At 42.7% G+C, this 12,769-nt stretch overlaps 1 protein-coding gene across 1 annotated transcript in view; it reads right to left on the reverse strand.

The window, feature by feature from the left end:
* The window catches only part of lrpprc (leucine-rich pentatricopeptide repeat containing), a 61,000-nt gene that overhangs the window by 19,663 nt on the left and 28,568 nt on the right, over window positions 1–12,769 (reverse strand). The window contains exons 24-25 of the mRNA XM_069692985.1: window positions 8,806–8,930; window positions 6,509–6,615 (exon numbers count right to left, since the gene is read on the reverse strand). Of these exons, the coding sequence (XP_069549086.1) occupies window positions 6,509–6,615; window positions 8,806–8,930 (232 nt within the window). The remainder of the gene's footprint in view (window positions 1–6,508; window positions 6,616–8,805; window positions 8,931–12,769) is intronic.

Here is a 12,769-nt window from a genome sequence, read left to right on the forward strand (position 1 = left end):
GACGCTATCTCACTGGTTTTTAAGGTGTTTACACGATGAGCTCTTGTCCTTTTATGTGAGCGCAGCAGTTTTACATTAACATCACACTGATTTTATTTTCAGCAGCTGCGACTGTAAACCAGGAGCAGAAATGTGTAGATAATGTTTGCTTGGCCTCCACAGCCCATGAATACATAAAAAGCTTCAAGGCCGTGCGTCGCTACACAGAATACACAACTGGTAAACAGTTAAATGTGCTCAGTGGAGTCTCAGGCCTGCATTTAGCATCCAAGCTGCACCGGAGGGCATTATTTTTTATTATTAATCAGTCTGCTGGTTGTTGTTGTTTTTTTTTTCCAGAGAATTTATTAAACATTTAGATTATAGAAAGTCATGGTACAGTGGAAATGTCCATCTCTCCCAATTGCTTGTTTTGTTTAACCAACAATCCAAAACCATTATTTGAATTGATGTGAAGGCACTTTAGATATTTAGATTTGGATCGTTCCTAAATTTATTCTGTGAATGATCCCAAATTTAACACTGGAATAGTACTGACACACAGACAACCCAACAACATAATGCCTCCGACCACAGCTGTAGTTAGGGTGAGGGCATAAAGACGACTCCTGGCAATATTTTGAAAATATCTTCAATTCACTTTAAGTGCCTTAATCTTGTGCACATGAATTCAAAACAGGAAAACAAACCTATTCATATATGTTAGAGGCAGGAACCAGCAAATATTTGTCTTTCATGAGTTGAATAATTAATTGGTTAGCACTTCCCCATTAATCTTATCATCATTTGAACACTAATGCGCTAAATTGAGTAGATTTATGTGAATTGACAATGTACAGAGGAAAGAAAAACATGTTGTTGTTTTTTTACAAATATCAAAGAAAAGATTTGCGTATCCGGTTCAAATTCTTTGCTAAAGATTGCAATACCAGTATTTGTAGTATACAAAAACTGGTGTACAAGTGCATTGATAAATTTTGTTTATACCAGAGTTCTCATAACCACATTCATTTCCTCCTCATAGTAGAAGATTACCCCAAAGCTCGTGTTAAACTGAGTTTGACACTGGTATTTGAACAATGTGCATGTTGTATTGTAACTGATTTAAATAAAGGTGGAAATCTCTTGCTAAATAAAGGCTGAATAGAACAAATGGTAAAAAGAAAAAAAAAGATTACAGGTTAAAAGTCAAAATACAACATAAAACAATAACAAGTTCGGTTTAAAATGCTTTGAGTTTGAGGTCCCAGCAGCTGCAGTCTTCCATTTTTTGGGAGATTATCTTCTACTTTTAGGACACCAGTGATATGCAGTGTGTGAGTTGTCAATAAGGGCTGACATAGATTGATCTGCAGGCTCATGTAGCAACGATTTAGCCTGATATGTGGAGTGACTAGATGATTATTATCATGAAATACCAGTGATCAGGATTTTATCTGTTTCTGGGGGCTTTGATACAATCTGAATAAGACCAGGATGAGAAATCTCGCTCTCCCTCTCTTCCTGGTAATCTGGCTAAAAAAAAAAAAAAAAAAAAAAGCGGGTTGGGCGGTGGGGGAGGGGGACGACGACACAGACCGATCTGGCAGGAAGTTAATCTGAATGAGGATCAACAGCGCTCAATCCCCGCTGGCCTCTTTGATGGGAGCCCATCATACCGTGAGAGGGAGGGGAGAGCAAAGAAAAGACGGGCTTCATCCCTTTCTCTGACTGTCCCTCACCGCCGTCATCCTTTTCCTCTCTCAATCCCCACTCCTCTCAATCCCTCCACTCTTCCTCCAAATCTCTCCTGCTCCTCCTCGCTCTTTTCCCCTGCCTCTCCATCCCTCTAGCTGTCCCAGGCAAAGGCATTATGTTCTTACCCAACCAGCCAAAGGGACAAATTAAAATGTGTTGCACTCACTCTCCCTCAGTCTGTCTAATCTTCTTAGCGACTAAGGCCCAGTGCAAGTGCTCCATCTTTTTTGCCTCCGATTCCTCTTACTTGGTAAAGTCTTGAGGGCTCAAAGCGGCACAGCTACTCGCAAACACACACACACACACACACACACACACACACACACACACACACACACACACACACACACACACACACACACACACACACACACACACACACACACACACACAAATGTTTGGGATTTTGAATCCGTCAAGACAAATCTCCCTAATCTGGGCCGAAAAACTAAATCCTCAGAAATAAGAAGGCACATAATTTACACACAAACGGGTTGATCAAAAGAATTCAAAAGTAGAAACAAACAAAACAAACACTCTCACTTTCAGGAAGAGATAAAGGAAAAAATGTCAAGCAGGTCAGACTATCAGAACAATCTTCCAACAGGCGCACACAGAGTATAACAGTCCGTCCCTCTTTAAGAGTCTCGTGTGGCCCTTAGTTGCTAAAACACATTTAAAGGTTTCTCTCTCATCCTTACGTATATGTACGCAAAAAGAAAAATCTAGAGCCGACCTCGTCTCACCTCCACTTAACAAACCCTCTCCATCTCAATTCCTAATGTTCTAATTCCACTAATCACCTGGCCACTTAGACAGACACACACACACACACACACACACACACACACACACACACACACACACACACACACACACACACACACACACACACACACACACACACACACACACACACACACACACACACACACACACACACACACACACACAACCCTCTCCCTAACACAAAAACAGATAATGGATCACCACTCTGTAGCAATACTACCTAACCTTGACCATCGCGCGCACACACAACGCGTGCTGCAATAATAGGCCCGGCCACCTGACAATCCCCTACCTAACCACGACCATTTAGCACAAAATTGGCCACCTTTCTCTATCATTACATTTAATTAGCTGTGATTAATCAGCTGCCAATTATACCAAACACAGCCTAAAGAGAGACACCACTCTGGACTGCCACTTGACACTCTCACAGGGGGAAAAAAAGTATTGGTGTGTTTGAGAGTGTGTGTGTGTGTGTGTGTGTGTGTGTGTGTGTGTGTGTGTGTGTGTGTGTGTGTGTGTGTGTGTGTGTGTGTGTGTGTGTGTGTGTGTGTGTGTGTGTGTGTGTGTGTGTGTATGCATATCTGAGTGATAGACGTGACTCTATTGTAGTTATATCACCTGAGTGCTGCATCCATCGTCACGCAAGTATAATAAGAGACAGTTCAGGAGTGAACTTTCTCTTCAGAGACTTTGTTGTAAAAAAAATCCATGCAGGTTAAGTGAGTGGCAACTTTTGAAATGTAATATCAGTTTTTTCCTGATTATACTCCGGAAAGAGCAAATCACTAAACCGACAACTCTGGGCAACTTAAGGTTGCCACCAATCAGTCTATCACACTTCAAAGCTGTGTTGTTAACAATGAATTAAAAAATTATGTGTAATGTGAAAAGTGTTGTTTCTAGCGACGAGAGAATTAAAACCAGACTCTGAAGTTCTCTTCAACTATGTGAAGCATTTTAGTGGCTTTCAGCTCATTGTTTTGGTTTTACAGTTCACAACTTAACACTTCAACCTGCAGCAGGCAGCTGTTGAGTAAAAAAAAGCTCTGAAAATCCTACTGAATAAATATTCTTGAGCATTGAGCACCTCAACAGAGCCAGATACGTCCCTCAAGAGTGTGCAGAGACCAAAATGGAGCCAGACGAACCTTCAAACTAAATCCAGCAGAAGAGGTGATGCAGCTGAGCTTTGATGCCCTCAACAATGTGTACAGTCGTGTGAAAAATCAAGTAGAAATTGTTGATTTATTTTTCAATACATTTGGACAAGCACACGTTTCATCTTCGGATAAAGATAGTAAACCTGAACATAAAAACAAGGAAATTTAGCTCTTCCATCATTTATTTGACAAATATATGACGAGATGTAATATATGTCAGTGGAAAAAGTAAGTACACCCTTGGTGTCAGAAGCAAGTATATCCTCCTTCAGCAGAAGTAACTTGTAGGTGTTTTACAAGACTGTCCACGGTCCTGCTGAAATCTGACCATTCTTCCATGCAAAATTCCTTCATTCTCCAGATCTTGGAGGGTTTTCTTGCATGAACCGCCCATCTCAAACCCTTCACACAAACAACATTTCAACGGGATTCAAATCTGAGCTTCACCAGGTCAAATGTACATCTAGTCGATTTACAAAGCATCAACAATCTCACGCATCGCTGGCATGTAGCTGACTAAAATAAGCAGGATAACGGACATACAATCTAGCAGGAGGAGAAGGACAGCCGCAATAACAACATGTTGATAATGTATAAGAGGGTTTGGAAATCCTCAAGAGGGACAAATCCCTATTTTAGTGTGCACTGGGACACGAAAGAGAGAGAGAGAGAGAGAGAGAGAGAGAGAGAGAGAGAGAGAGAGAGAGAGAGAGAGAGAGAGAGAGAGTTAGGATATTTTTTCCTCTCTTTAGTTCTCTTCCTGATCAGGCAACATAATGGCCTTGTTTCTCTTCCTCTGTTGTCAGCCCCATCCCTCTATTCATTTGTTCATCCAGCTCTCCGTCCTGCTGTCCAGTCCCACACCGCCCGACCCCTTTTATCCAAGTGGAAATCGCTTCTTATCTGCCCCGCTTTGCCTCTCTCGTTTTCTCACACTAATCTACAGGGTTTATAGCGGGACTTAAGATAACAAAGATATAAATATTCATACCAATATTCAGGTCAGATGATTTACAATAACAAAAAGAGGGTGGCAATTCCATCCTGCTAGTCCTCTGTGGCTCATGACAGAAGTGCAGATGGGAGAATTATTTTTCATGGGGTAGATTTTATTTTATATTTAGATCTGATCCAAGAAGTTAGAGTCAAATGATGGACTAAAATAAAACAACCTTAGCCGTTTTAGTTACCACCATGAAGTGGAAAAAGAAAACATGAAACTTCTTATGACATATTCTGTTCTAATCCTAAAAAAAAGGTCTCTGGTGGAAATTAAGTCGATTTTAGTAAAGCACAGTACAATTAGTAGTACAAATGCAAAATACCACTACTCCATTCATGTATGAGTTTACAAACCGAATACATCGAGCTTCAGTATTGGACATTATTTAGATTGGACATTATTTCAGTTCATTAAATGACCACTCATCCGCGATCTCGATTCCTTCCTCTGTACGATCTCATTTTTAAACGCCAACGATTCTGCCGCATTTTCATCCGGGACATCAGCACAACAACAAAAAACAAGCGCTCCTACTCTCTCCCTCAACCAATAACAACGCGGCATTACGCTATGTGATGCAGAGCATCAAAAACCGGCAGTGAGGAAAATAAACCCAGTGAGAGACAAAGAAAGAAAAAGAAAATGCACATGAAACAGAATGCGTGCAGCAAAAGAAGACAAGAGGCTGAACTTAAATGGGTTTTTTTGTTTGCCTCCATTCTCAATATGTCCTTTACTTGACTCTGTTGATGTATGTGCAAAGAGGAAGGGGGGCATTCCTCTCGCTTATTTGATCAACATTTATATGACCTGAGAACTTATATATATTATATATTTGAGAAATTGAGAAATATTATTTGTTGATATTGTATTGTTGTTGGCCATTTCCAGAGGTGTGGGGGGGGGGGAAGAGAGAGAGAGAGAGAGAGTTTACTTGAGTGATATTTTAACAATATGTATGTTTGATTGGTAAATTCAGTTAATATTCCTGTAAAAGTGCAGCTGGGCACCAGGCAGCACTGATTAATTCCAGATGGATTCCACCTGCGTCTAAGTGGCACTAATTCCAGAGAACTTCCCTGATTAATTGCAGACAGGAAGTGACAGGGTATAAAAGATCTTGGGTGTTTGGAGGTTTTCTTTGGTTCTGTGGGAAAGTGGAGGAGTCCCTCTGTTGTGTGCTTTGTTGTTTTTTTTTAGTTGTTCTAAATACATTTTTATTTATTTATTTGTTTAAATCACCGCTAGCATGCTGGTCAATTCTTCCCCCTCACATTACAACAATGGTCATCCACAACAATGTTCGGTATCAGATTCATGAAGCGACTGCATTCAAGCTACAAACAAAACAAATGTGTTTCCATTGATGTTTGGAATCACACACCGTTTTTGGGTTCTCTTTTGAAAAAACCCAAAACGCAAGAGTGAATTGTGATCTCATTTCTAAGCAAAAAATCTTGTCTCATCTATAAAAAAGAAAAAGTGTTTTAATATAAATTTAGGTTGGTTGTTATTGGAAAGATTTCACTTTACTTAAAATGTCCTGATAAAAATCTGGCTGAGCTTTTGGTCAACTTTGGTACTGACCAGTTTTCCATATGTGCTACAGTCATGATCCCTCTGGTAGCTTTGATTTCTAGATCTGTTTAACTTCTGCCTTGTCAAATAAATGACCTCCTTTATTCAAGGCACTTTTTTTGAAGTTGAAGTGGTATCAGACGCACTAACCCGGTCTCCTCTGAGTGTGTGTGTGTGTGTGTGTGTGTGTGTGTGTGTGTGTGTCCGTGCGTGTGTGTCCGTGCGTGTGCGTCCTTACCTCAATGATCTTACGAGCTTCGCGGTAGCGGCCTGTCTGCAGGAATGCAAAGAACAGATCATACAGCATCGTCATCTCTCCTCGCTCCTGACTCACAAAGTCCATGGCTGCAGAGGAAGACAGACGGACGGACACGCGGGGAAACAGAGCAGAGAAAGGTCGTGAATAAAAATGCCTGCGAGGTAAGCAAACACTCCACACACTTCATCATTTCCTTCTGATTCCATTATTTGGCACAATGTCCCAGGCACAAAGCAGCCATATCAAGTCTGCTCTCAAACAAACACACATAAGTCCCGAATGAAAGCCTAAGCTCTCCTGGTAAACTTGCTAAAGCGCTCTGCTCAGCGTTACGTACTATCTCTGTCCAGCAGCTTCAGGACAGGTACCCCCCCCCCCCCCCCACACACACACGGCAAACTTTCAGTTATCCAAATGGACCTGCATATTCAGCAAAGCAGAGGACGAAGGAATAATCCCTCTGCCTTAACTTGCTCTAATTTGAAGTCACGAGAAAGGACGACGTGGTGTGATTTTGCTTTTTGGACATTAAATCATGTCTTAGATCTAATGTGGACAAGTTTGCAGACAAATCCTAATTTCTTCCTCTGAAGTTGAAGGCTGAACTGGGACAGCTCATTATAGCAGCGATTAACTTTCAGGTTTCTGTGGAAATTTCCAGGTTAAAAGCACGTTTTATGTCCTCTCCTTATTCAAAAATAGTTCACTGGTTGCTATGGTTCCCAGAACCTCACAAAACCCTACATTTATTTTTTTCTGTTGATGCTTGAACTCAAACCAAGGTCACAATCGTGAGTGAAGATCTTTTGACAAAGCGTGTCACGCTTTTACTGTGTTTTGTATCACTGCTGGCCGGTCTGCTGGAAGTTTGTGGTTTTGGTAGATTTCTGTTTTTATTTCAGAAGGTGTGTTTTCAGGGGAATTTTTCAGACGATCTGTGCTCGGCATCAGCACGTGACGACGGGAGCGAGCCGCGGTGCAGCAGGCTGCGGTCATCAGCGTGTAGTCGCATTGTTTCCAGGTTGAGTATGACTCGAGGTTTAGGTCATAAATCACCCCTGTCCCCCTGCTTTACTGTGATGGAGTTGGAGATGGAATAATTTGGTATTTTCAAGACTAGCTGGTTTACATGCTGGACTTTGTCACACAATTGGAAAAGTCACATTGGTTTTCAGGTGCAGCGAATGACTCCGAGGGCTTGTCACCTTTTGGGGTGTGAGGGGGTAGGGGATAAAAGAGGAAAGAGGAGGGGAAGGAGGTGGAGAGGTGCTACACTCCACGGTTTCCACCTTTACGCGCTCCAGAGCCACTTGCCCCCCCGCGGCACGTTGAACTTGACCTTTTCACCGTGCTGCTGTCAACACACGGGGAGACCGCTCTGAATGTGATTGGCTGAGGTGCTTCACGGCGACCCCGGCGTGAACCTGCCTGGCTCTCTGGCCCTCTTATGCACTCTTGGAATTGTTGGCACTTGTTACATGTGCTTTTAATGCAAACACTGAAGGGGCACTTTGGAATAGCCGCAGCCCCGTGCAGACAGACGATGACTAACAAAAGGTTAGAGTCCGTCAGGAGATAACAAAGTTGGATCACGGTGAGCTGGAGTGGGAAAAGAATTTGGATACAGCAGTGAGAAGCAGTGACAGAGTGCACTGCTACTCTGAACTTCAATGAGGCCACAAAAATGAGTCCATTTGGACATTACAGGTCTGTAATGACAAGATGTTTGTGCATTTTCAAACATCTCCGGGGCATCTTGGGGGCTTAATGTGCTGGCCATGAACCGCAATGTGTTCAGTTCAGGTCGACCTTAGCCTCATGTCATTCTCTATCATCATACATGGGTCAAGAGATCGGATTAATATGATGATAATCTCTTTGAAATCTGGCCAAAATTTCGTACAAATTTATGAATAAAGAGCAGCAACGAATTATCTGTTAAGGTATCAAATATTTTTAGGATTGGTGATCGAGGATTTAGTCAATAAAATGTTCTAAATTAGAGGAAAAAACATCCATGACATGTTAACAGAACTGGAAGCGCAGTCTATTAATTGGAAAAGTTGTAAATCCAAAAATATCCAAATGCAAATTATATAAAGTCAGAAAAGAATCCACAAACCTTCACATTTAAGAAGCTGGAATCGGCAAGTGCCTGGCTTTTATAATTGTTGATAATCAAAACCGTCAATTAGTGCTCTGTTGTCCCATTGATGGGTCAGAAAAAAAGATGCTTTAACGACAGGGTGTGACGGCTGCTTAGACATATGTGTAACCTTTTTGCAGCAAATCGGTGTCTCCTTTCTCCACCAGACCGACGATGACGTCGTGGATTCGAGGCATCTGGTTGTAGCGCTTCTGACACTCCAGCGCTGCTTCGAGAGCTCCCGGCATGTCCTTACTGCAGACAAACACAGAGAGAGAGAGAGAGAGAGAGAGAGGAAGAGGAGGAGGAGGGGAAGGGGAAGGGGGACATCGCAGAGACAGCGTCAGAAGCCGGGTCGGTCCAATCAGTCATGTGCAGGATTGTGTCGTTAGAGAACAGAGAGTGTATCATGGGGTGTTAACCCGGCGACCTCCCATTCAAGCACTATGACCCACCTCAACAATACATGCCTTTAAATTCATGACAGCACAACTGTGGGTGACGAAGCCTTTTGGCCCCAATACATCATTTTCACACAATCGGGCACACTCTCACACCTGTCTGTGAGGGGCTAATGTCTCTCTGGACAGGCTTTTAGAGGGGAAGCAATGCAACAGATAAAAGGACCAGACTGATCTTTAGCCTCTCCGTTTGGCTCCCCTCACGCTTTCCAACTTTTCCTGCTCTTTCCCTCTTTTGTCCTCTCCAGCCCCCCTTTAACCTCCCCTCATTTCCTCTTCTCTCATTTCCCTTTTCCCTCACAATCTGCTCTCTTCTTCTTCACACTGTTCTTGCTTCCTTCTCTCTCTTTTGCCTCCTCGCCATCATCTCTTTGATTTCACCCTGTCAGCTCTCGCATCCCTCCGATGACCTCGCCCCCCAGCTGAGCAATTTAGCAGAAATATGGCAACATTAGAGACCCCGCCCCCCCATACACTCTTCTACAGCTCACTCCTTTCCTACCCCTTTCCCCCCACCACACACACACACACACACACCCCATCGCAACAAACAAAAGAGCATGCAGAGGGAGGATTCGTGCGCCTGATGGAGTGATAACGAGAGAAGTAGAGAGTCAGAAACGGGGGAAAGGAAGCAAGAGAGCGAGGAAGCTAAGAGAAGGGGGAGTGAGAGAGAGACCACTTCAATCCCCTCTATTGTGACAGCGCTGCCATCAATCTGTTGATTGGGTAATTACCATGTCAATCACACAGAGGTCAAAGCAGATAGGGCACCCATTGGGGAAGTAGGGGGTTAGGATGAGTGAGACGAAGCGTCAGGGAGACAGATCGGGAACGAACAGGTGTAATTTCTGAAGTGTTTTCTCCTCAAACCAATTAGACAAGGGGATATGTGAAATATGCCCAACAAGACCAACAACTTGTAAAAATGAATAAATAAATAAATAAATAAAACCAGAAAATGCTGTGACCTTGAATTCGGCCGGAGCAGAGGAGAGCGATGGAGGGAGGAGGAATGGAGTGATTAGGGTTGGAAGGCAAAGAGGTCCTCTAATTGAAATGAAGAGGGACAACATTATTCAGCAGCGCCAGTCAAGAGGCTGTTCAACCGCACAACAGTCTGATTGAACGGCACAGAAGAGAGACTCAGAGATTTTTTTGAAAATGAGAGAAAGAGCATAGAGACAAAAAGGGTGCCCCCGGGCCGGGAGGGGGGGGGGAGAGGACATGGGTATGTTATTTACTCCAAAATGAAACAAACAAAAAAAAAAAAGTGCAGAGGGAGGTTTGTAATTAACGTTATGTCTCTTATATACACAATGACTTTAACTGTTGTGGCGTGGTGCACACGACTTCTTACCCTGAAGACATTTCATGATGGTTTGGGTTTCTAAAACTCCGTCTCCAACATCTGTTTCATCCTCCCTGCTATCTGTCCACCTCATTCATCCCTCCATCGAGATCCTTCACACCTACTTATAATCCCTCTTTCCTAATGAGACATCTTAAAAATGTTTTTTTTTTTTTTTTTTTTTTTTAAATCACACTAGGCAAATAAAGATAAAAGGGGCCTGGCGTTGCAATTACACCCCCTCTGTCTTCCTCCCCTCTCCCCCTCTATCCGCCCGCCAATCCACAACCCCTCCTCAAAAAAAAAGAGCTAAAGATGTCGAAAGATGGATAATTTCCCTTAGGTACAATTTAACTGTCACTTTGCGTTGCCATTTACTGCGGCGAACAGCCCTGTTAATGTCCCCAACTTTGCATGTCAGCCACTTTCCAGCCAATTAAGCCCTGAAAAAATAACGAGCGCTTTGCTCGGTGGAAACCTGAAGGATTAGACAAGGAAGCTCATTTTGCCTCATCTTACCCCACCCCCCTCTTTTTTATCTCCCTCTCTGTCCCGCTCTTTTGTTCGGAGGAGATGGGCAGGCCTGTTATCAAGCCACTGTCCTCGAGCCAGGGAGAACGAGGTGTCTGTGTCTTGAAACACAAATGAGACTGTGATCATGACACCACTAGCCTGCTGTTACATGTGTTCAAGGATGGCACTTACTTATTACTAATAATTTTCACGCCTCACACAGGTGTGTGCGTGTGTGTGTGTGTGTGTCCATGTCTGAGAGTAAAAGTTGCAATAATTTGATCATTTGGTATATTTTGCCCACTGAGGGGCAGTCAAACACCTGATAACGTTTATATGGTGAATGTGTGTACTAATAGTTGCACTACAGTCGGTTACACATCCAGCAGAGACACAGCAACATTCAGTTTAACACGTTTAAAGGTCCCATCCCAATACTTTACACTTTTCTGGTGTTGTATTCGTAGTCTTGATATCCATAATTAGATATTTTTGTGGTTTCACATACAAAATACCCTCTTGCTGTAATTCGACATCTCCTCTCTTAAATCTTCCTCTAGATCTCCACCGAGAGCAGGAAGTTTTGTTCCTGCGTCTTTAAGAAAAATTGATCTATAGTATAATAATAATTAGAATTCCTTCTGATTGGCTGACTCTTTTCTGAGTGACGCATGGCCAGGCCAATCACAGGTTATGTTCAGTCTTGTAGCTTTCGAGCTCAACAACAGAATGACCGCTCATTGTTTTGTTTTTTTACAGTTAAAAGGTTGGACAATGTGTTAGGTTGTGACATCACAGACTTAAGGAAGTCCAAACGGCACAGTTGCTGAATACTGGCTGTTTAGGTTTCTCGTTGCACTGAGCGCTTGGACACTTTCACAGTACTTAGAAAACACCTCGTCCTGCTTTATAATTAAAAGACAAGTGGAATTATTCACAATATGGGGCCTTTAATATTTATTCGGTTAATCTTTCTATACCATATCCTGAGAAAAAATAAAAGGCTTTTTGCTACTTAATGTTCAAATGTCTAACTTTGTTCAACTGCCAATTGGTATTTGGGATGTACGGTGGTTTATGGGGACTTTTTCGCTAAAATTAAGAGGCTTCCTACAGCAAAAAAAAAGTAGCTATACGAGAGCAGAGCCGGAAAAGTAGCTAAAAGATCGAGTGATATTTCTCTGTGGGTTTTTCACAAAGACTAACATCGTTAACACTGCACACAGCCATTTTTTTTATAATAAAAATATAGATTAGTGTAGTTTGTCGAGATGCGTCGAGCTCGAGTTACCAAACATATCTTTCAACATTTTCCTACATTGTTCATCTTTCTTTTCATATGATTCTCGTCTCATTCAGTTTTATTTCTCAGCGCTGCTTCCTGTTACCGACTCCGGATTTCCATTTTTACTTTCAGGCCTAAGGAGTGGGAGTGAAGGAGGCTTTTTTTTTTTCTTTTTCTCAGAGCCACTCATCTCCTTTCATCTCTCCACCCTCCTCCTCATCCTCCTCCTCCTCCTCCTCTTCCATCGTCACGGCCGCCGTCTTATCATAAACGTCCTGCCAGCTCTTCATTTTGTCGGACTCATTAGCATTTACTGTCGCTAATCACTTCCATAAGAATGTGGCCGTCTGAGCTAGCTGCCAGCTAGTAGCAGGTTAGCGCACACAATGCCGAGCGGACGGGCGTGAAGGCTAACGGGGCGGCGCGTATGATGGGCTGTCAAGGGCTAATCTGGCGGAGAAGTGTTCATTAAGTCATTAGCGCT

Source organism: Brachyistius frenatus, unplaced genomic scaffold (genome assembly GCF_029030835.1).
Source record: "Brachyistius frenatus isolate BFR_SWC_R1_liver_20210118 unplaced genomic scaffold, ASM2903083v1 Contig_13, whole genome shotgun sequence".
Lineage (NCBI taxonomy): Eukaryota > Metazoa > Chordata > Actinopteri > Embiotocidae > Brachyistius > Brachyistius frenatus.